The 23440-nt window shown below is 32.3% G+C and overlaps 2 protein-coding genes across 2 annotated transcripts; both read right to left on the bottom strand.

Moving 5' to 3' along the window:
- Positions 1-474: 474 nt before the first annotated feature.
- Positions 475-2438, bottom strand: LOC136222156 (protein neprosin-like). The gene is made up of 7 exons (XM_066009703.1): positions 2239-2438; positions 2006-2098; positions 1710-1922; positions 1439-1600; positions 1304-1357; positions 1043-1183; positions 475-888 (listed from the first exon to the last, which is right to left on the bottom strand). Exons 1-7 carry the CDS (start codon positions 2377-2379, stop codon positions 520-522), a joined length of 1173 nt encoding a protein of 390 aa, XP_065865775.1. The 5' UTR covers positions 2380-2438; the 3' UTR covers positions 475-519.
- A 17050-nt stretch (positions 2439-19488) lies between these two features.
- On the bottom strand, positions 19489-21590 carry LOC136224599 (membrane-associated kinase regulator 5). The gene is made up of 2 exons (XM_066012982.1): positions 20581-21590; positions 19489-19846 (listed from the first exon to the last, which is right to left on the bottom strand). The coding sequence occupies exons 1-2, from the start codon at positions 21467-21469 to the stop codon at positions 19746-19748; spliced, it is 990 nt and encodes a 329-aa protein (XP_065869054.1). The 5' UTR covers positions 21470-21590; the 3' UTR covers positions 19489-19745.
- Positions 21591-23440: the final 1850 nt, after the last annotated feature.

The following is a 23440-nucleotide window of genomic DNA, read 5'->3' as shown; positions in this document are numbered from 1 at the left end:
TGTCCGGTGCATTCTCGCAAATAACCACAAAGATCCTTATACAAAATAAAACTGAAATAACAAAATAACAACTAACTCCTTCATATACGTTTAAATAATTTTATATTATTATTTTTAAATAGTATAATACATATTTTAATTAAATTTAAATAATAATTTATTGATTAACAAGAAAAATATATAAAAAAAATCCAATTAATCCCCCGATTAACCTCCGATTAATTCTCAAGATCATCATCCACCTGACTAGCGCTAGCGTTTTTTTTTTTTTACAACTCTCATTATAATCAATTGAAATTAATGGTGTAATATGGAAAATTGAAAGACCATAATCGCATTAAAATTAAAAAGATTAGGAGCTTTTTTTTCTGAACTTATATCAAATGTTTCACTTAACTAATGCTTTTGAAATTATGATTTAATTGTACAATATGAAATTATGCATACTAACTTCAATTCTTGAATTATAAAGAAAATAAAATAATTATCAAACTTTTATTGATCATAACATAACATACATTAATTTCCAATGTAACCTCCTTTACCACCATAAGACATAACATGTCCATCCTCCTTTCCAAAATATCCTATATCTCTAATTTGATAATATTTATTGAAATCTTCTAATTTAACAAGAGACATAGCAGGAACAGCTTTTCTATCTTCATTTATAAGTCTTACATCGAAACACGATGTGCTATATTTACCACCATCATAAGCTGGAGGGACTCCAGTACCCATTTCAGGACTTGAAATACGTGAAGGACTATATACTTCTCCTCCCCATTCTATATATGTAGCAAAGTTAGCCAATTCTTTAAAAACTTTTGAAGGCCACATTCCAATTGTATAAGATTCTAAATTAAGAACCCAGTTTCCACCTTTATCCTATCATAATGTCAAAAAAAAATCATATCATTAAATCATCATATATGATATAAATATTATATTCTGGCTAAAATATTGCAATAAAATTAGCTATAATTTTATTTATAACCTAATGAAGCTAACATATAATTTTATTACACAACACGTCACTTACTTGAAAAACTAAGAAGTCCTTTACGAGAGCCTTCTTTCCACACATAGGACTAACGTCACCAAAAACCAAATCAAGAGGTATATCTGATTTCGTATGTATAAATAAACCGCAAAAGTCATTGAAACAATGCTTGTTATTAGCCTGACACAAAAATAGATTGCAAAAGTTACTGTTATTATAATTAATTAGTAGAAGATCGTAAATGTTTTTTCTAGTTTAAAATTTAAAAACTAATGTAATTAGATTAAGTAATGAACTTACATATGTATATATAAAGAATCGAGTTTTGGAATCTTTATATATTTTTGGATGGACCTGGTGTGTAAAAGCATACATTTTAATTAACTAATAGTAATAAATCAAAAGATAAAAAAAAAATTAAGTTAGTTAACTTACTGTCCATCCAAAAATAATACTTTCATGACCATTTTGGAGTTTAACTTGATTGGAACTGTACTGAGAATCATGATTTAACTTTGGGTTACACACTTCGCTAGTCATTCCAGCTCCATAATACTTCACTTTGACTCCAAGTCGCGGTGTATGCAAAACAGCAAACTATGCCATTAAATAATTAGTTCATTAATCAAAATAACTATATTATATGGCTAAATAAAAATATTTTCTTACGTTTTTTTTTGTATTAGTGATGATTAATTTTACTTACATGGACGCCAGGTGATTCAGTAGTTTGTGGATTCAAATTTGATGCATGTATTTCAGCGGCTAGTTTTGCTCTAACCAAGTCATCTTTTGTGATTTTTCTAATTGGAACAGTACCGACTGGACAACCTTTACCATTTACCCAAATTTTTTCTGGCGAAAAATTAGATGTAAAATTTTCGGACCTCCTTCCTCTTGGATAAAAAGTGGGTTTCATCTACATAATTCAATTATAACATTAGCATAATATAATTTATTATCCGAATTTAGTTGAAATAATTCAAGAGAAGAAACAAAAACCTGGGGATGAAAAGAATGGTTTTTCATGGATGGATCATCAAAAGCAGGTTGTTGATAAAAATCCACACAATCATATGTATCTCCATAAGTTGTCTGTATTGTCAACGAACTAATATATAAGATCAAATAATAGTTTTTATATATAACACTCGCTTTATATTTTAAAAATATTATAAATTGATTTGATTTATAAATTAAGATATTTATTTAAAGGGATTAAAAATTATGGTTACCTGTATAGTTTCTACAGCTGGTTTGGTAAGACGTTGAAGCTCTTGTTCCAATTGTAAATCTTCTTCTCTTGTTAATATTTTGGCTCCAAATATTGATACAAACCACAAAAATTGAAGCAGTAGCATAGCCTTTAAACCCATGTTGATGTTGTAATTAGATTGTTGGGTTAATAAAAGTTCTGATAGAAAAACTTATGAGTATAGGGAGACTAATATATATGGAATGAAGCATATAAAGTTGAATATATTTATAAAACAAATCAAACAATATCACCTATTCACAATCTCAATTTAATAATTTAGATTAGCTATTAATTCATGGATACCATTATCAGATTTTATTCGAATCAGATAAAATCTGTATTTTGACATCAAATGGCAAAAAAAGAATTTTGAAGAGAAAGGAAATCTGAATTTTAATTTTCAGATTTTTTTAAAATTTTCAGAATTAATTTTTGGAGTTTTAAATCTCTCTACCTCTCATAAAAAAAAAAATCACAATTTTTCAAAGTTTTTCTCTTTAATTAGTTGTTGATCAAGTTCATTAATTAATCAACCCTAGTAATTAGATTTTATTTTACAAAGGTTAGATTTTATTTAACCGGCTCTAGGTACACTTAAACTCCGCCTGTAAGGGTCACTTGGTGGCATTTACAGCCGGTCCCAAGCCCGGACAAAGGAGGAAGGTTGCGGTAGGTTTGTGGCGGTCAGCGTAAAACTTAGCCACATCTTATGACATGAACCAACATATGAATATTGTGGGAGCGTTCCCTACTCAGCGATGCGCTGCACTTCTTATTTCACGGTTTTATATGATGGTTCATGTTAGCCGACCCCGAATCATTTCGGGACTAAAGCTTTGTTGTTGTTGTTGTTGGCTCTAGGTACACTTAACTATCCCTTTAATTTTTTAATTCAATTGGTTTCATGACATGATGTCTGAGTAATGGTTCAAATATTAGAGCCTTTACTCATATTAGCATCACTCATTAAATGAATTGTGTGTGACCGCGGCGTATTAAATATCATTGCTAAATTGAAAAGCTACGTGATCTTTAAATATGCGAGGCTCTCTCTCTCTCATGTGTCTTTTGGGGTGAATTAGGCTTTTGATTTACATGTGATCAATGCTCTTTGAATGATCAAAGGTTCGGATTCTAGACAATCCTATTTGTTGGTTTAATTACAACATATTGTAAGATAAGTATGTGTCGTTCAGGTTTCGAACTCAGTTGGCATTCCCTTCAAACTTGATTTTGTTAATGATGAGTTGACAATTACTTGCAACTAGCAAGTCATCAACATACACTAAAACTGTCAGAAAATTGTACATGTCTTGTAAATTAATAATGAAGGATCTAAATGACTTTGAGTTAGCCCAAATAGGAAGATTTCATCCTTTGAGTTTTAGATTACATTGCCTTCCAGTTTGGCATAGAGTCATAGAGAGATTTCTGCAATTTTAAGACCAAGTTTTGATGAGAGCTGTTGAATGTAAAGCCTTGTGGAATATGCATATACACATCTTCTATTATTTCACCATACAATTAGGCATTATTGATGTCCAACTAGTCCAAGTGATAATTATGCATAGTAGTTAATGCAAGGAGGATCTAGATGTGATGATTTCTAACTAGAGCTTGCTAGATTCACCGATTGGTTAAAATAAGACAAAAGACAAAAAAGTGATCAAAGAAGGCACGAGGAACCGGCCATCCTACTTCAATACCTAAGTCGATGAAGAATAGTATTAAGTGATAAGATAAGCTGAAAGAGATGAGTGAGTGAATCCCTTTTGAGTATTGTATCTAGTATTTGTAGTAGATTTAATTTGTGCCCTAGATTTTAGTAGATCATCAAGTAGCGATCCCTTAGTGGATGAATCATTTGCGGTTATACCTACTCCTCCGATTATTCCATGAAAAATGAAGGGCAGAGTACGTGTGTCCTTTAAGACTTTTTTTGACAAAGACACGTGTCTAACAACTATTCTTTCTAGTGGATGATTTTTTATATGGTATGATCTTGGTTTGGTCAAGACTTATGGTAACCTTCGGTTCTTTGGTTTATGTCTAGCATGTGATATGTCAATATTTTGTATTTTTTTTATTTGGATTGGTAGGTGAATAGAACGCATGAAATGATGTCATTTAATGGTCTAATCAATCCTTAAAAAGATATCATTTCTATGGAATGATATCACTTATTTCTCACTTTTATATCCTCGAACAATGTTAATTTTATTTAGGGCTATATTCATAGGGGTGGCAACGGGGCGAGAGTGAGGGCGGTTTTGCATCCTCTATTCCGCCCTAATATTTTCGGAAGCAATTTTAGAGAATTCTCAAAAGCGTATTCGGAAATTTTTTACCATCTATACCCGCCCGCATGGTTGTCCACGGGTGACGGAGAATCCTGAACCCCAAATAAAATTTTAAATTTTAAAAAGGGATTTGTAATTTATTGTGTTTTAATTTTATGTTTTTAGTTTCGTTTATTTAAACTGACATCCAAAGTAAATTATTGTAAATATAATCTATATTGTACTGTATATTTTTTTTTTAATAAATCTAGATGTTAATTAAATATTTTTTAAGAAACTTCATTGAGAATTTTTATTTTTAATTAAAAATAATTTCCAATTAAAGTAAATATTATCTTTTATATATATATATATATATATAATATCATATTATATTATATTTTGGGGGGTTTTTTTGGTTATTTTTACAGGCGGTTTTTTGGGAGCAGGGATCCCCACGGTTCGGGATAGTAACATCCACCCTCGCCCAAATTTAATCTTCAGGGCTAAAATTTTCCCCGCATCCAAAAATTTCAGTTTTTTCCCTGTCTTATCGGTTCAGATCCCCACGGTTTTCGGTTTTCGATTAATTTCTAATTAAAAATATATATATATATATATATATATATATATATTATATTATATTATATTTCGGGGGTTTTTTTGGTTATTTTTACAAGCGGTTTTTTGGGAGCAGGGATCCCCACGGTTCGGGATAGTAACACCCACCCCCGTCCAAATTTAATCTTCAGGGCTAAAATTTTCTCCGCACCCAAAATTTTAAGTTTTTTCCCGGCCTTGTCGGTTCTGATCCCCATGGTTTTCGGTTTTCGGTTTTCAATTTTCGGTTTTCGGTTTTTGGTTTTACGGTTTTCTCCCACCCTATTGCCACCCATATATATTCATTAGGGGTCATTTATTAATATTTTGTAGGCCTTTGAGATGCCCTCAAAGTAGGGTGTAATGATTACAGCTTTAGATATGCCGCCTTTTAGTCTCACCTTTAGTTGAGAGCGTCGAAGAATCCTCATCTTTCACTAACTTCTAGTATACCATTATGCCTCTGAGAAAATTCAAGTCCTCCAAAAATTCCAAGATTGCCCAGAGAAAACCTACTAATAATCAGGTTCTTCTAAGTAGGTAAATCCACGGATCTATGACCAGCCCTTGACTTTGTCCACGGTGGACCTTGTTGATATTGTGGCCTTGTACTCTGAATTGAAAAAGATGGATGCCCAACTTCCGACATAGGGTCAAAGAGCATTTAACCCACCCCAGGGGCTTTGGGTATTTTTCTCCAATTATTAAAGTGGGTATGTGCTTTCCTCTGTCTAGAGGGTTATAGAATGTGGTGAATGATCACAACTCGAAAAATCTTCTAAATATAACTTAGCAAGATAAAATAGTCTTCCATGATCAAACTTAGCAAATGAATTTGAAAGATCAAGACACAATATGCGCAAACTTAATTCTGAAAAACAATTGTCCATATCTGAAGCAATAGAATCATTAGCCTAGAATTTTTACAAATAAAAATAATTTAAAATACAATCAAGATAAATTATCATTTATCATTATATTATTAGAAAGTCTAAAGAAAATCAAGTACCTGAAAAAAAGATATCCATACAAAAACTGTGGATATAAGTCTTTTGATATCCATCGATAAGCTATCTAACACAACTTAGAATGATATCTACCATAATAGGGACATGGATATCTTATGCTTGACAAAATTCAATGACCTCTTTCAACAACTTCCAAACCATATTTCTTATATGCTTGCGAACCACTTTTCACCAATTTAATTATGTTCATAACACTTATTATGTCTTGATTCTTAACTGTAAAAATTGTGATAATCTATTTGTCATTACAAATAGAAACGTCATCAACCTTTCAAGCGACACGAATTCAAAATCTAACATTTTCATAACCAAACTATCAGCAGTGTCTCGAGATTTTCCATCAGTTCTATCATTTAATATGGGTAAAGGCATTTTTATCACTAAATCTCACATGTCAAAAAAGTGGAATATCATTTTATAGTGAAAACCCCCAATGTTTATCACCTGGGCAAGTTAAATTTATTTCATGATTCTTGCCCTTTCATGTAGAAATATCATTGCTTTCTATTTGTTGTGATACTTTACCATGATATAATTTCTGAAGAGCATCATTTCTTTTACATAAAGCATCAAAAAATATTCACAATAATAGGAACATAATAAAAATGCAACTCCTTGCACCACAATTCCTTACAATAACAACAACAACTAATTGAAGCTCGCGAGCAAAATAGTGAATATAATGTGCATGCTTCTTTTCATTTAAAATGAGTTATTTTAATCCATGAACCTCACCATGCATAATAGAAGTCTCATCATAACCTTGACCTCTAATTCTTGAAAGTGATAATCTATTCACAGTAAAGAGTTCATCAATAGCTTTTTTTCAAACTCTGGCATACACTAATCTAAGAAATTGTTCGATCACTGCTCCATGATTATTTACAAATATCAAAATCACAACCATCTTCTTCTAACTGAATAATCTCAAGTCTCGTCGATCAAAAGAGTATAGAATTTATCTCCAATCTCATTGAACAAACTTTTTGATCTTTAATGCATAAGCTTTTAAATTTATATTACCGGAAGCATTTGATTGCATTACATTCCTTATACCTTCATTTCACATAAAGTACCATATAACAAGTAAAACGAACGCTAATCACACTAGCCTCCAAAGATATCTAATAACATGTACAACTACAATTAACCTAGTACAATATTTAGCCTATTGTGCTAAATATTTTGCTACGAACAAGATCTACATCCTCCCTTTGTTTTTTGTATTGGTCAAGCTTATATTTAGCATAATGGTGTGAACTAGTACTACATCCTTCATTCTGAATAAAACTTTCTAAAGCTTTTTCCAAATTTTAAAATCAATTTGTGTAAATACAATATCTTTTTCAAATAACAATGTAAACAGATGGCATCATCTTTAGATATGATATATTCTAACTAATGAAATTTCTAAAACAATTTGTATGAAAACTTCATTCTATTAACTTTACCACCCTCATAGATCGGGAAATCATGCCCACTAGGTAGAGAATGGCCTTTAGCCAAAATAAAGTGTACTCATTGAATCTCTCATGTTAATATGATATAAATCAATTGATATGCATTTTCCCTTTATCACCAATAAGTTCTTCGTAAATTTTTCGCTCGATATGGACTCTTTTATCATTTTCTTGCTCAATAAATTTGAAATTACTATTTGAAAAGTTGATTCGGTCAAGTTTCACTTAATTTATCCAACTTTTTGTAGATCAATTTAAAAAAAAGGAACAATATGTTAAAAGTATATCAATAAAATTAAATCCTCAACTCAAAAACCCTAAAGTAAATCATCTAAATTTATACACATCAAAACCCCAAAATTTATGCTACATCTAAACCTTTAAATTTATGCTACATCTATAAAATTTAATCCTAATCTATAAAATTTCCAACTAAATTAAATTAAATCACCATATAGCAATATAGTTTAACAAACAAAATCAAATTAAACCTAATGTAGCACCCCTAAATTTAATCCTAATCTATAAAATTTCCAACTAAATTAAATTAAATCACCATATAGCAATATAGTTTAACAAACAAAATCAAATTAAACCTATTAACTATAAGCATGTAAATTTCTCGGTAAAATTGATTCCCCCACCACCTTAATGAATGAAGTTTAATGTTGACGGATCTGTGTTGGGCTCCCCGAGGGCTGCTGGCGCCGGTGGAGTATTATGATCGTCTAGAGGGTTTTCCAAAAGGTGTTTTGCATTCCCAATTGCTTCCTCTTATGCTTATATTGCTGAGCTGAAAGTGTTAATTTTTGTAGTTGACCTAGCTTGGGAGAAGAATTGGCACAGGCTTTGGGTTCAATTGGACTCCTTGTTAGTGGTCAATAAATTAAAGTCACATTCTACAAACGTTCATTGGTCCGTCCATCAAGACTGGTTGAAATATCTACAACAGTGCTCTCAGATGTCCGTCATGATTACCCACATATACAGAGAAGGTAATCGGGTTGCTGATGCTTTAGCCCGCTTCGGCGTCTCCTCCTCCTCAGGCATTACGTGGTGGCAATCGCCTCTGCACTTTTGTCACTCACTGCTTTTTTATGATATCTATAATGTTCGTCACTTTAGATTTCGCTGATTTATTTATTTTTTTTTTTTGTTACTTTGTTTTTCCGTTTCCCCAATGTGTTACATTATTTTATTTTATTTTTAATAATATCAGATTTTCAGTGCGTGCTCTTGGAATACCAACCTAATTGGATTCCAGGATCATTACAACTGAATCGTCTCGGCTTCTATAAAAAAAAAACTATAAGCATATAGATTATAATTTTCAAAACAAAAATATCCTAATAAAATAATAAAAACCTAAATACTTAAAATATAAAGTAAAGAATAAATAATAAGGTAAGAATTGAGGAAGGGTCATGGGACATACCCGTGGCCGGAGTTAACACAATGTGTTTTTCATTTGGAAACTGGCTTAATAGCCACTTTATTGAAAAGGGATTGGGGGAATGGATTCCCTAATCCCTTATTTTTTAAAAAATTGGGCTTCACTTCAAAACCACATCGTTTTAGAGTTAAGTCTAATTTAAAAAAAACATAATACATCTTTGAGTTGTTTAAAAACTGCAATAAACTTTCTGAATTTCAAAACGTTATAATCAACTCGTTCGAATTGTTTATTTGAAACAAATAACCTTTAAATATTTGACTTTTACTTTGTCGAGTCTAGTAATTACTTCATCCGATTTTTAATGTATATCATTTAATGTTTTTAATCGAAACCAATAAAATAATGATCAGGTTATTAAAATGAATAAATCTCCAATGCTTCTCCTCTAAGACTATATACAAAAAGTATCTTTCTTTTTAAATATTATGTCTTGATTATAATTATTTTTATTAATTTAATCTTTTTTTTTATTATGATAAAAGGTAAATTTAAGAAGAAAAAAAATTACTAAAAATGTATTGAAAATATAAAATGTCATATTAAAAAAATTAAAATCCAATGAATGAAGTCGTTTGTACAATCAATAATTATAATTCGTGCGTTCAAAAAAAATATATATATATATTTCGTGGCATAAACATGTCCCTAATTAATTGGAAATTAAAATAATGTTGAAAAATGAAGTCATATAGTATATGGTATATATTCATCTTATATGAATGATATTTACAATCATTGGACGAAGATATGGCGGAGACAACTGTGGGGCTATTGTTGGTGCATTGTCTTTTGATTTAATATTGTTGAATTTTGGTAAGTTAATCTTCCATTAATTAATGGGTTGAGTACAATGAATCTTCAATTTTAATCACCCATTTGGGAGCAATAAGCTATGTCTTAGGAACATGTTTGCACTTATGCAATTAATACTTTGCCTTTCCCTTGTCCCCTTTCATTACTTCTAAATTAACCCAATTCATATTAGGGTTCATTGAATTCTCTCTTAGGATTTGTAATATTAGTTGCAATCAAGGAATTAGGAGTATTTCATGTTGGGTTTGTTCCAAGTTATCGATGTCCGACTTCGTTGGAAAAAGTTGACTTATGAAGGATGGATTGTTGGGTAAATTCTGATATATCAAAGTTAATACTTTTATTATAAAAGATGAAAGACTGATGTAATACTCACGAGAGAGAATATTATCTCTTTTTTTTAGGTTGGAAGAATATAAAATTTTTGCCATGGAGTTTGGTTGTGTGATGGTTTTGGCAATTTAGCCCTTAGAACTAGTTCTTCTCGTGGGTTTTTCGGAGTGATGGGCTTTGATGGAATTGAGTCTGACACAGATGTCACGCTCCCCCTATCTGATTTGAACATTTGATGTGAAAGGAAGTTAATGCTTCCATCTTTTTCACTTATCCAAAAAGCAATTGTCATGCATTTGGGTGTTACTGACTGGCGTTCACTAAGATCAACCGTTACTTGGCAATAGAAATGTATATAGATTCAAGTTGATTCATAAGACCTCTTCATCTTTACTGGAAAACAGATTTAAAGTGTAAAAAATGCCACAGGTCTCCATTTTAACCTAGGAATTAAAGAACTTTTTTTTATTTAGTTTAGCTTTCTTACAAGCTCTTCCTTATATCTTTTTCTTCTTTACTTATGTTGCATAGTATGGATTCTAGTGCACTTATCCTTTGCAAATCTAAAACTAATTCTATGAGCCTGTCATTTGTGGAATGCCCAAACTTTCCTGTTCGCTAGTCATTTTTTGGTTGAGCGATTCAGGTTAAAAGGATAAAGGTCTACTTGTCAAGAAGTTAGAGAGGCTTGATGTCGTTACACGCTACCCTAAGGTTTTCTTCCCTATCATGCCACGATGTACCAAAGTATTTTTCTATTCCCGCAAGTTTAAGAAGGCTGATAAATTTTGTACCAAGAAGCCAAGACTATGTTATGGCATAAAAAGAACTGTTGGATGTTTTGGAGACCATATTTAACCATTGTGAATGCCATATTCCACTGAAGAAAGGTTGTCTCGTAGGCAACGTTGCGAGTATACTCACCCCAAGGATGTGCCATTGATAGCCATTGTGTATTTTGTTGGGGGAGCCTACACGAAGGAGGCTTCGGGGTATGAGGATCGAGCCAGTAGAAGGATGGAGGAAAATGCCTTCATAATGTATGAAGTCCATGTACAGAATGGTTTTTGAGTTCCTATTCTCCCTTTATGTCAAGGAGTATTGCGAGATCTGAACCTGGCTCCAAGCCATGTTACTCTTGTTCCTTGGTCCCTGTTGGTTCCCATACACCAATTTTGTCATTGATGAGGGCATAGGCTTATCGCGACTCTATTGAAGTGTCTTTTATCACTATTCAAGACGCGAGCTTTTGTCACATTAATTGGAAAATGCAAAATTACCCCCATGTCTCTAATGACATGAATATGATCCCTGACTAATGGAACAGGTTTTTTATTGTTAGGAAAAGGACTCATTTTCTTTTCCCAACCAATTGGAATCCTTCTCTTAAGAGCAGGGATACAAGGATGCTTAGTAGTGAAACGATCAAGGCTGAGCAAGATACAAGGCGATGGCTAGTAGGGAATGTAAAGTGTCTTTATTTGTACTTCACTTTGGAATGATAATCTTATAATTAATCTTCATTTATCCTTTTTTTCTTCCCTCGAGCACTCTTTATTTCCTATGATGAATTTCTCGTTTGTTAACGAGGTGGCTAATTTCTAAAAGGATTTTGCTTTCAAAATGTAATCGTTATTCCATTATTGTTGTTTCATGATATGATTCACTTGTTATTGTTGATGATGTGATAGTTTCTTTGTGTGGATGGTGCTTTTATGGCATGGTTACATTTATGCATGCATTTCGACACTTATTCCTTATTCACATTTTACAGGTGTTGAAGGACTTTCAATGGATTGCGTCCTATGAAGAGACTAGGAATTAACAACATGTAGCCTTGCCTGGTTTACTCAAATATTCTTGTGATAATGTCTAATCCCCTTTCGTTGTTTAGAGACCATCCTTTTTTCTCTCTTAAAGGGTCAATGTAAAGAAATTTGGGCTAGGATCAAGTTCCTTAGAGAGGTTTATCATTTTTTTTCCTTCTACCTACCCAACCAGGCTAGATCCTTCTCTTCATGGGCAGTGTAAAATATGAAAACTTAAAAAACTTGAATTCTTCCTTAAATGATTGTGATGGTGCTTAGGATCATGCAGTATTGCATGTTGGTAAGTGAATGCACGTTGTGTCAATGAGCTAGATTTTTTTAGTTGAGGACATGTACACTGTAATGCGTGCTCATGCTAGTACTGAATCCTCAGTATCTTCTCTTCTGGTGCGTCATTAATTAGACATTACCAACGACTAATTTATAAGTTTTAGCACCTTACTCCAGGTTACTAGACTATTCGAGGGGATTATACCGAGAGCTGTCGAAGAAGTTGCCTAATGGTCTATAATGAGAAAAAAATCCCCAAATTGAAAAGCCCTAATTGATTCTTAGGGATTTTGATTTACCGGTGATAACGTTTTTACAAGGATTGAATGACAACTATTCTACAGTGTGTTCATAGATCCTTCTCATGGAGCCATTACCATCACTCAACCGAGTCTTTTCTCTATCCATTCAACACGAGAGGCAACATGGTCTGTCATCAAACAAAACAACAATGTCCCAAAACCAGGAGTGTTTAGGTTTTTCAGGTCTCATAAACACACAAGGCAAAAACCAAAGCAACAAAGGCAATAGTAGAAACTAGAACAACTTTCATAGGCCCAACAACATAAAAAAAATCGGTCAGTATACATATTTTGTGGAGGCAAATGCCACAAAAAATAGATCTGCTACAAAAAATACATGGGTATCCACCTAACTATGGAAATGGTGGCAGGAACAACAACAAAAATTTCCAACCTAAAGCAAACTCCACTACAACTCAAAATCAAAAAAAAAAAAAGAGGAGAAGGAGAATCTGGATAAGAAGATAACACAACTTGCTACCAAGGAAACAGGGATCACTTCACACTCTCTAGATATCAATATTAGAGATTGATATCACTACTTCCTCAGGAACTTGGTTCCAAGGCCTCCACATCAAAGAGCAGTGCAAATACTTTCATCACCAATGAAAACTTTGGTATGATTCTAAGCTATTTTCTAAATAAACACGCAAAGCCATACTGGATAGTTTCCATGGGTGCAACGGACCATATTTTGTGTGATAAGATGCATTACAATTCCTATACTGAGATTGAGAAGTGCAGTGTAAGTCTGCCTAATGGTGACTTAGTAAATGTGTCGTACATTGGTACAGTTGAATTAAACTCAATGCTTGTTTTGCATAAATTTGTATGTGTGCCTCAGTTCGATATAATTTAATTTCAACAAGTAAGCTATTAGCCACAGGTCAAATATGCATGGTAGTAACAAGGTCAATGTGCATACTACAAGATCTTACAAAATGGGAGAAGATTGGCTTGGCTATAGAGCATGGAAGGCTCTATTATTTGGACAAACCACTGCCTAGTTTAACTACTATTTTGCATGGTGGAAGTGTTATCACAAAAGAGCAAAGCAGGAGACTGGTTCTGAATAGTGAGATCATGAAGAGGTCAGTCAATAAAAATCCCTAAGACTCAATTGGGGTTTTTCAATTTGAGGAACTTTTCTCATTATTATTTTTTTGAAGGAAATATCCTGAAACTTTAAGAATTTTCTCATTGATGAATATCAAAGGTTACAATATTATAAAGAAGAAAATGGGGAAAACGGTTACATCACAGAGAATGATAAACGCACAGGTGGCTACCAATGATTGGGAAGGTTGAGTCACCAATGGTGGTAAGGACAAATTAAGGAATAATCTGAGGTATGGTGTTTTACAAATGCACTGCATAGGACATGAAGCGTTGAGAAACAACAGGAAGAGAAAGAGAAAGGACCATTGCAAAGGAGTCCAAATTTAAGAAGAAGTCAGTCGATGAAACTCTCTAAGACTCAATTGGGGTTTTGCAATTTGGGATTTTTTCTCATTAGCCCCCCACAAAATGGACTTGGTATGGATTTATCAAGCCAAGTTTGGATAACAAAAATCGCAGTTAGGGAGAGTGATAAGCCTTGGTGGATTAGGAAGCTCAAGAGTAAAGGGGATACGCATGACACGAATCAGACCAGATTGAACTCATTCACGAACAACATGGCAGTCATTGTCAATGTGCTTTGTTCGTTCATGCAACAATGGGTTCTGAGCAATTTGCATGGCAGAAGTATTATCATAAAAGAGCAAAGTAGGTGACTGGTTCTAAATAGTGAGATCACAAAGAAGTCAGTCAATAAAAATCCTTAAGACTCAATTTGGGAAATTTTTCTCATTATTTTTTTTTTTGAATGAAATATCCTGAAACTTCAAGAATTTTCTTATTGATGAAGAGCAAAGATTATAAAGAATAAATGGGGGGAAATAGTTACATCATAGAGAATGATAAACACGCAGGTGGCTGCCAATGATTGGGAAGGCTGAGTCACCAATGGTGGTAAGGATAAATTAAAGAATAATCTGTTGAGGTAAGGTGTATTGCGCATGCACTGCATAGGACATGAAACTTCGAGAAACAAAATGAGGAGAGAGAGAAAAGATTGTTGCTAATGAATCCAAATTGAAGAAGAAGTTAGTCGATCAAAATCTCTAAGACTCAATTGGGGTTTTTCAATTTGGAGAATTTTCTCATTAGTCTATTACCCTAATGGGTAGATGATCGTATTTCCTTGGAATAAAAAAGAGTCCAAAATCTCCCTAATGATCGTATCTCGAGGCCTAATCATGCTCATATGAATAATCACAAGGTTTCGCCTTCCAATGTTGGCGGTACCAAGTATACAGATCCCATTAGATGTCGTAGTATTGTGTTTCGGGAAATGTTCCACGAAGGAATGATTAAGAAGATTCATGTTAAGCGAGACCTCCATGTCATTCATGTATCATCATATTAAACATGTCACAATACGATGCGTGTCGGCTTGGAGGGAGAGTTATCAGCAGCTTATGGATATGAGGATATTGAATGACCCCGATGAGGACATGCAACGAGCTTCCCTCGCTAGTTGTGACTACGATGTTTCTATTGTGTTTATGTAATCTTGGTTGTTCTACCCATGTGTAGAGGATGTTGGTAAAAATAAAACATTTTACTTACTGTGTATTTTTGGGTTTTCGAGATGTTTGGTGTTCTTCACTTCTGGACTTTATATATATTTCACTTTTCTATTTGAGGGTTTTTGAATGATGGGGGTGTTCATATTCACGAGAACGTGTTGAAATACCATTCTTTGTACCATTCTTATTCGCGAAGTGTGTTTTTATAACCCGTTACATTGTCTTATCACTTTAATTAGAGTCTCAATCCATATAATTATAAGGGTAAAGTCTAAAAAAACTTATGTGCTTTCACTTTTTGTTAAAACGGGTACTTGTAAAAAAAATTGTATAAAATCATCATGTTCGGAGTTTTTTCTCTCTAATATTCACTCTTTTTCCCACTCTCTCCTCACCAAACAATACCTAAATGACCTCAAATTAAAAAAGCTGAAAAATTAAAACTACTTAGAATATCATAAGTCTTGAAACTTTTCAATTTTGATGTTATCAACAATGATTTTAATTTCGAGGTCCTTGTTTTTAGTAAAGCGAAAAATTTCCGTCATCTCTTGATCCCAAACGAAAACCTTATTCTCCGTTTGGACAAAAGAAAATTTACAGATATCAGTTTGATAAAAAGTGAAAACACGTCATTTTTTAACTTTATCATAATTATAATTGGTGGATAAACTACTATAATCAATTGAAATCAAAATCTCAATAAATATATTAAAACAATAATAATAATAATAATGGCCCAAAATATGATGTGGGTGTATATTTTTCTGGTAATATGACATATCTTGTCTTTATGATGGTTGCCTTGGAAATTTGGTTTGTATTGCAAATTGCAATGTAGATTTGCAGGGTCTTCTTGCTCATCATTTCACTTATTATTACCCAAAATGAAACTACCACTTTCTTCCCACTATTTTGTCTCATTCATATTCCTTTGTTTTTGTAGTTTCAATTCAACTATCCAATTATTATTTTTCCCATTTATTTTGAATATGCAGCCTACAATAATCAGGCAGTAGATTTTTTGGTTTGGTCTGATTAATTTTGGGTCTTAAATGGTGGCCTGGTGGTAGATATAGGTTAAGAAGTCAATGGGGCTATTTAGGCATGCTGAGATGCTTCCCCAATTTTCACGACAACCCATCAATTTAAAATGTCCTAAGTTTTATGCCCACTTCTTTAATTCTTTCTTCTTCAAATCAATCAAACCAGTAAAGAGAATTTATGGGTACTCTTTTATTGTATGTTTCTTGACCAATTCACTAACTCATATTTTGGAATTACACAACTGAAAATTGGGGTCATGAATTATATAGAAGGCAAAAAAAAAAAATCTCTCTTTGATTACTTACTTACTAGTAGAATCCAGATGTGCAAACGAGCCTTGGTAGTTCGTAAACTATCTGAGCTCGGCTCGGTGAAAGCTCGATTAAAGCTCGGCTTGATAGGGGTTGTCTCGAGTTCCGGATCCGGATCGGCTCGAGCACTAACGAGCTGAGTTCGAGCTTCCTTAGGTTCGGCTCGAAAGCTCGCGAGCAGGCTCGATTATTTTATATTTACTATATATATATATAATTGGTTATTATTAGTTTTCAGCACAATTCACAACTCAAATAAGATTTAACCCATACAAAAAAATAACACAATAGACATTTGAGTATTTAGCGAGACAATTAGATTTTCACAAGGAATAAAATACATTACAAAGTTTAATATATATGTTATTATTTGAAATTTTTCTCCGAGCTTTTGTTTTCCGATCACAAGTATCATATACTGTTCTGGAATCTTGACAATAACATGATTGTTTTTTTATAAATAGTTTAAACTCATATAAAGTATGTTATAAGGTTTTTCTATTTTTTATGCTACTTATTTTATGCATATATGATGAATTTGGTTAAAGCTCGTTAGAAGCTCGATAAAAGCTCGGTTAGATTCGATCAAAACTCGTCAAAACTCGATTCGAGAGCTCGGTTCGAGATATTAACAAACCAATACCAAATTTATCTAGGGTTCGGCTCGGCTCGGCTCGGCTCGGTTCGATTCGGTTCGGTTGCACCAAGTATCAAATGGAAAAGAATTTGTTATTTTGGACTTCAATTTAAGCAATTTTTTAAGGAATTTTTGTAGGAGTATTTATTAGTATCACGACAGAGAACAACAAAGATAAGAAAAAAGTCACAAATTTCAATGTATATATTTAAATGGAAATTACGGATTTCAATGCGTGCTATTTAAATTACGGAGTAAATGAATACACTGAAATTCATAATTTTAATCTTAGCAGTAAGGTAATAACAAGATTGTATGTTATTTTTTAGGGATAATTACTAATTTGACCCAATCAATGACCTCAATTTACATATCTAACCCACCTTGCTTCAAAGTTACCAAATTAGACAATTTCACTCATTTTGGACAAAACTAACCTTAGTTCTATTTGATGAATCGATCGATCTTCTTCTTCTTCTTCTTCTTCTTCTTCTTCTTCTTCTTCGGTTTTATTTCTTCAATTTCTGATACCAATCGTTAGCGATTTTTGACATATTATGTTCAATTTCCCGTACAAATGGTATATTCTTTGCTTATACGCTTGCTTTTCTCGTTGGGTTTCCCTCTTTCATCATCTGTAATGGTATCGTTTCAATTTCCTCTATTTTCCATAATTTTTTTCCATTTTCCTCCATTGCTGTCGCATTTCGTCACAAATGCGATAAGAACTGTCGCATTTCGTCGTAAATGCGACAAGAACTGTCGCATTTCGTCGCAAATGCGACAAGAGTTGTCGCATTTGTGACGAAATGCGACAATTTCGTCACAAATGCGACACCAATGGACGAAAATGAAAAAAAATTATGAAAAATAGAGGAAATTGAAACGATACCATTAAAGATGAAGAAAGAGGCAAAACCAACGAGAAAAGCAAGCGTATAAGCAAAAAATATACCATTTGTATGGGAAATTGAACATAATATGTCAAAAATCGCTAACGATTGGTATAAGAAGATGAAGAAGTTGAAACGAAGAAGAAGAAGAACAAGAAGAAGCGAAGAAGAAGAAGAAGAAGAAGAAGAAGAAGAAGAAGAAGATCGATTCATCAAATAGAACTAAGGTTAGTTTTATCCAAAATGGGTGAAAATGTCTAATTTGGTAATTTTGAGGCAAGGTGGGTTAGATATGTAAATTGGGGTTCTTGATTGGGTCAAATTAATAATTATCCCTATTTTTTATTTTCAATTTAATAAATAAATTACTTATATAAATATAATTAAAATATACATTATACTATATAAAAATAATAATAATATAAAAGATTTTAATATAAAGAATATATATATGTGACATATATTCTTAAAAATATACCAACAACAACATTTAAATAATAATACCATAAATAATTCAAATATAAATAATATAATATACATAAATAATATAATTCACGAAAAAAATTTATAAAATAATGTCTTCAAGGTGCTAAATCATACTATTATGGAAAACAAAAAAAAAAAACAACATTTAAATAATAATACCATATAGAGAAATGCTATTATTAAGATGTTTTTTCCTTTCTTTTCTAAAAAAAAAAAAAAAAGATGTTTTTTCTTTAATTTCTTTTCATTAATTTTTTAAGAAAAAAAGAGGACTTTGAAGGTTAAAGTTATAAAAATTCCACTTTATTACTATTCTAAAGCTAAAGTTATTTTCTTTTGTAGGATAAATGGTTCATGTGCCTCTTCAATTTAACTTGGTTAATTTGGCTATTAAATTTAACTTACATGATCAATTAAGATGAAAATAAACTACACAACTTACATTTTCAATTAAATTATATCACATTAATTAAACTAATATAATAATAAAAAAGTGTCTCATTGACCAAATTAATAAATAGTAGAATGTATTTTTGAACAAAATAAAAAAGTTAAAATTGACAATACATCTTTTTCACAAAAGCAAATTTGATGCAGCTGTTATGTTAGAAATTGTTTTTTGTTTAGATCCCTCCAAGATTTTGGTGTGAGTGTGGTCCATTTATCTACTGTACTTGTGAAATCAAATTAAAATATGATATTTAAAGCGCATAACGTTTCTATTGATATTGTTAGAAGTTTTCGAGTAGCAGTGAGTATCAAATCAACAAGTAGTGATGATTTGATAAGAGTTTTCAAATGGGGAAATGATGTAAGAAATGTAGAGAGATTTGAAATTAGATACACAAAAGATTCAATTTCAGAGCCACTCATAATTAATGACAAATCAAACTTTACAGACAAAAAAAAGAAACATATGAACCTTGTTGTCATTTCATTTCCATGGCTGGCTGGCTACTAAATAAGGTTCAAAAAACTAAGCCTACCTCTACCTATTTTTGATTCTCTGTTAAAATATTTCATGTTTCCTTTCCTTTCCTTTACAAACAAATACATAAAAACACAACACTACTCATTTCAATCCAATCTTGTATATAAATTGCAATTTTAATTCATAATTCCTCTCTCTTCTTGAAGTGAAGTTCTTGGTGAAGCCATTGATTTATCATACATTGGATCGCTTCCAAATCGTGATAATAGAGATGATTCTGACAAAATAATTAACATCAATGTTAGATAAAGATTCAAACTTTAATAAACTAATAGGATCAAAGTATAATTTAGGGCATGTAGTTATCGGACCGGATTAAGCCTACACATAATTTTAAATCTAACGTTTATAAGACAATTTAAGTTCGCATCTCATTGATGAAAGAGGTTTTTCTTGCAATTTCATGTTTTGACTATCAATTAATTTCTATAGTTCTCAACATCCAATAAGATCTTGGATTGAAGATCTTACTAGGACGGCAATTGGGCTGAATTTCTTACAAACGGTTTAGTGTTCGATTCGATAATACCTTGACCATGTTCAGCTCGAAAATTCATAAACAGACTCGGTTATAAGTGTATAAACAAACTCGATTATAATGTTTATGAACATATTTATGAACAAGATTGATTCGATTATTTTTTAAATATTACTAATATTTCTACGAAGGCGGAAATACAAGACATAGTTTTGTAGATGATCCAAGTTTATGAGCAAAATAGACGAGATGCTTGTGAGCCAAGTTCACAAACACGATGGTGAGTTTGAGCTCGAGCTGGTCGATTTTCTTATTATCTAAGCATGAGCAAACCAAAACTTGACTCGGTTTGATTACAATGTTTTGTACATAAAGCTTAAATCCGAATTTGCCCAATAATCAGTACCTAATCTCAACTTTAATCCATAATTAAGCAAATTAAATGCAATTAACTAAACGAATTTAATTATTACCTCTAGAACTCGAAGAGTTAAAAGATTTCTTGCAATGAAGAATGGCGCTTTGGATACCATCCTGCTGCAAAACCAGTGAATCATCTCTTCTAGCCACCGTCCCCGCCGGCGGAACTATGGTAGCCGCCGATGAAGCAGATTTACTCTTCCCTAAATGCTTACAAACCACTCGAATCCCTGCCGGAATACTCCCCTGTTTCTCCTTCTTCGGTGAACCAGAAGGCAGAGTCGCCGGAGAAGATGCCGGCGAAACCTTAGACAACTCCGTTTTCTCACTTCGCCTTCTGGACACTTTCACATACAGCGGCTTTATTAGCTTCAAATACTTTTGCATTACTTCTTTAGAGAAAAGCTTAGACGAATCATCTGAAAAAGACTCCTCCGAGATCCGTCTTCTCAGACTGTTATCTCTGGTGAAAATCGCAACATTTGCTACTTCTTTCAGCTTGAATTTCACTGAGAAAACCTTCCTTTCCTGCTTTTTCTCCCCTGTTTTTTCTGCCGTTTCGTGAGCCGCCATTGATTTCGATTTTTTGAACATGAGAACACGAAATCTCGGAGCTGATTTGAGAAGTGAAATTGGGGATTGAGGTTTGGAGGTCGAATTGGGTTCAATTGGGAGGATCTTCCTCTTAGATAGAGAATCAGAATTAGACAGAGAGACAGAAGGTGTTTCAAATTGGGGGTTTTGATTCTTATTGTCAAATCTGTTGCTATCAGTGTCTAGTGGGATGTTATTGGTGTCAAAATCAGGAACAGTAAGTTCCAATTCGAAGAAAGAATCATCTTCTTCCTCATCGTTGAACTCAAAATCTGTGTCGACAACACTAGAGGGTCTATGGTGGTCTCTAGAGGATCTCCAGAATTTGAGAAAGTACAGAGCTTCCATGGCGGAAATTGAAGAAAGGAAGAAGACGAAGAAGAGGGGAAGTTGGTTTAGGGTTTTGGAAAGAGGGGTTTTATAGTAAAGATAAAACGTGGTGTGGAGTGTAAGATAAAGGCAGCTTTTGCAGCTTTGAAAATGGCGTTTCAAAAAAGAAAGTCGATTGGATTGGATTGGGTGTTGTTTTTATTATTAACAGTGCGGTAATTACAGTTTTAACAGTCTGACTCTCTGACCTTATGGGAGACTGGTTGGTAAAGATTCAAACTTTCAAACCCCAATTACAAGTAGTACTTTTATTACCATATCAGAAAACTTGAATTTTTTTACAGTACTTTTAGTTGCAGTAAATTAGAATTTACCATCCTAATTTTGCTTTCTTTTGAATGATCTTTCATCTACCAAAAATGGGCCCCCAGGAATTGAAAATTCTTATTTTATTTTATTTTATTTAATGAAATGGTTGACTTGATGTATAGATATTCATAAGCATGAAATTATTATTATTATTATTTTGGTAAAATAAGCATGAAATTATTAGAACTCCATGAACTCCAACAATTAATAATGTTTTGGTTACACCAAACAATTAATAATAATTAGAAGAGTCTTATTGGAGAGTTTTTAATTAAAACCTTATCCAATGCTAAACTATGTAATAACAAGCTACAAAAAGTATTGCTATACTTAAAAAATAATTTTATTTTTTATTTTATAATTAATATAATTGAGGGTTTAACATTTTACAAGTTGGATCAAATTAAATTCAACTATTGTTTAATTTTTTTATATAATTTATCCAAATCATCGATTAGAGACTCATCAGGTGTTTTTAGGTGAATTATTTTACAATTAAAGTTTTTTCATATAATAGGATTCGAACTCGATATTTTTATTTTAAGCAATCTAGAGTCTTTAATCACTTAAATCAACTTTAATTGGTGTTAATAATTTTTTTTTATTTTATGCTTTTTTTTAAGATTGTGAGTTTGAACCTACAATCTCCCAACAATACCCTTTAATAGTGTTAATAACTCTTTTTAATTGTGAATCGAGTTATTTGCTTCTATTTACACCATCGATAATTGTAAATTTTTTGTTTTCTGATATGTACCGATACAACACACGTAAACATAATATTTGAACTTTTTAATAATGTTAAAAACTAACTAAATTTATCAACATTAGCTCTTCGATTGCATAAATCTACGACGTTGTAGATAAAAATTGTTGGTAACTGATAATATTAGGGGTATGTTTTATTTTCTTTACTATATCCTTAATGTTTAGTAATGTAAATTAGATTGAAAAATAAAAGAGAAAAAAATAAAGTGAGATGAAAGGTTTAGGTTTTTATGAGAAGAGAGGGTATACTAGTCGAATGGAAGGGAGGGTGAGGGTGAGGGTGAGGGGAAACTTCCAAAAAGCAAAAGGAAAAAAATGACAAAATAGGTCATAGTTTACACTTTGTTTTGTTTTGGAGATAAAAAAGAGAAAGAGAAAGAGGGAACTTTAACTTTTGCAGAGAAAAGGAATATTAAATTTATAGAGCCAAAAATAAAAGAAAAGCATGTCATGCTTTGAAGAGAGTCCAATCTCTTCCTACCCTTTTAACCCTACTAGTCCTCTACATCACCACATTAAAAGGTTTGACTTCTCAACATGCCCTCCCTCCCTCCTACTTTCTTTCTATCACTTCATTTAATTTTTTTTTTTTTTTTTTTTTTATTTTACTTCCAATTTTTGGTATTTGTTAATATTTTACATATTTTCCGATGAGGTATATTGGCCGAACCCAATGCAGGAGATAAGACCCACTAGCCATGGTAAAAACCCAATCCCGACTCCGCTCATATTCAAAGACCTATATATAAAGTAAACAATCCTACGAGTGAAGGGACCGAATCTCTCTCTCTAGTTACATTCTCTTCATTTTACATAACTAACTTGGGTGTCAGAGTGTTCCCATGGCCTTCA

The sequence above is a fragment of the Euphorbia lathyris genome, chromosome 1, assembly GCF_963576675.1.
Source record: "Euphorbia lathyris chromosome 1, ddEupLath1.1, whole genome shotgun sequence".
Taxonomy (NCBI): Eukaryota; Viridiplantae; Streptophyta; class Magnoliopsida; order Malpighiales; family Euphorbiaceae; genus Euphorbia; species Euphorbia lathyris.
Note: the sequence above shows the minus strand (reverse complement) of the source record. Positions and strands in the feature narration are given on the sequence as shown.

Excerpts from the sequence above, each read along its gene's own strand:
- LOC136222156 (XM_066009703.1), bottom strand. The coding sequence starts at position 2,379 with ATGGGTTTAAAGGCTATGCTACTGCTTCAATTTTTGTGGTTTGTATCA. Across the intron at positions 1,601-1,709 it reads CTGAATCACCTGGCGTCCAT|TTTGCTGTTTTGCATACACC; the intron begins GTAAGTAAAATT and ends TTAATGGCATAG. Across the intron at positions 1,358-1,438 it reads GTATTATTTTTGGATGGACA|GTCCATCCAAAAATATATAA; the intron begins GTAAGTTAACTA and ends TTTACACACCAG.
- LOC136224599 (XM_066012982.1), bottom strand. The coding sequence starts at position 21,469 with ATGGAAGCTCTGTACTTTCTCAAATTCTGGAGATCCTCTAGAGACCAC. Across the intron at positions 19,847-20,580 it reads TAACTCTTCGAGTTCTAGAG|AATCATCTCTATTATCACGA; the intron begins GTAATAATTAAA and ends TTATTTTGTCAG.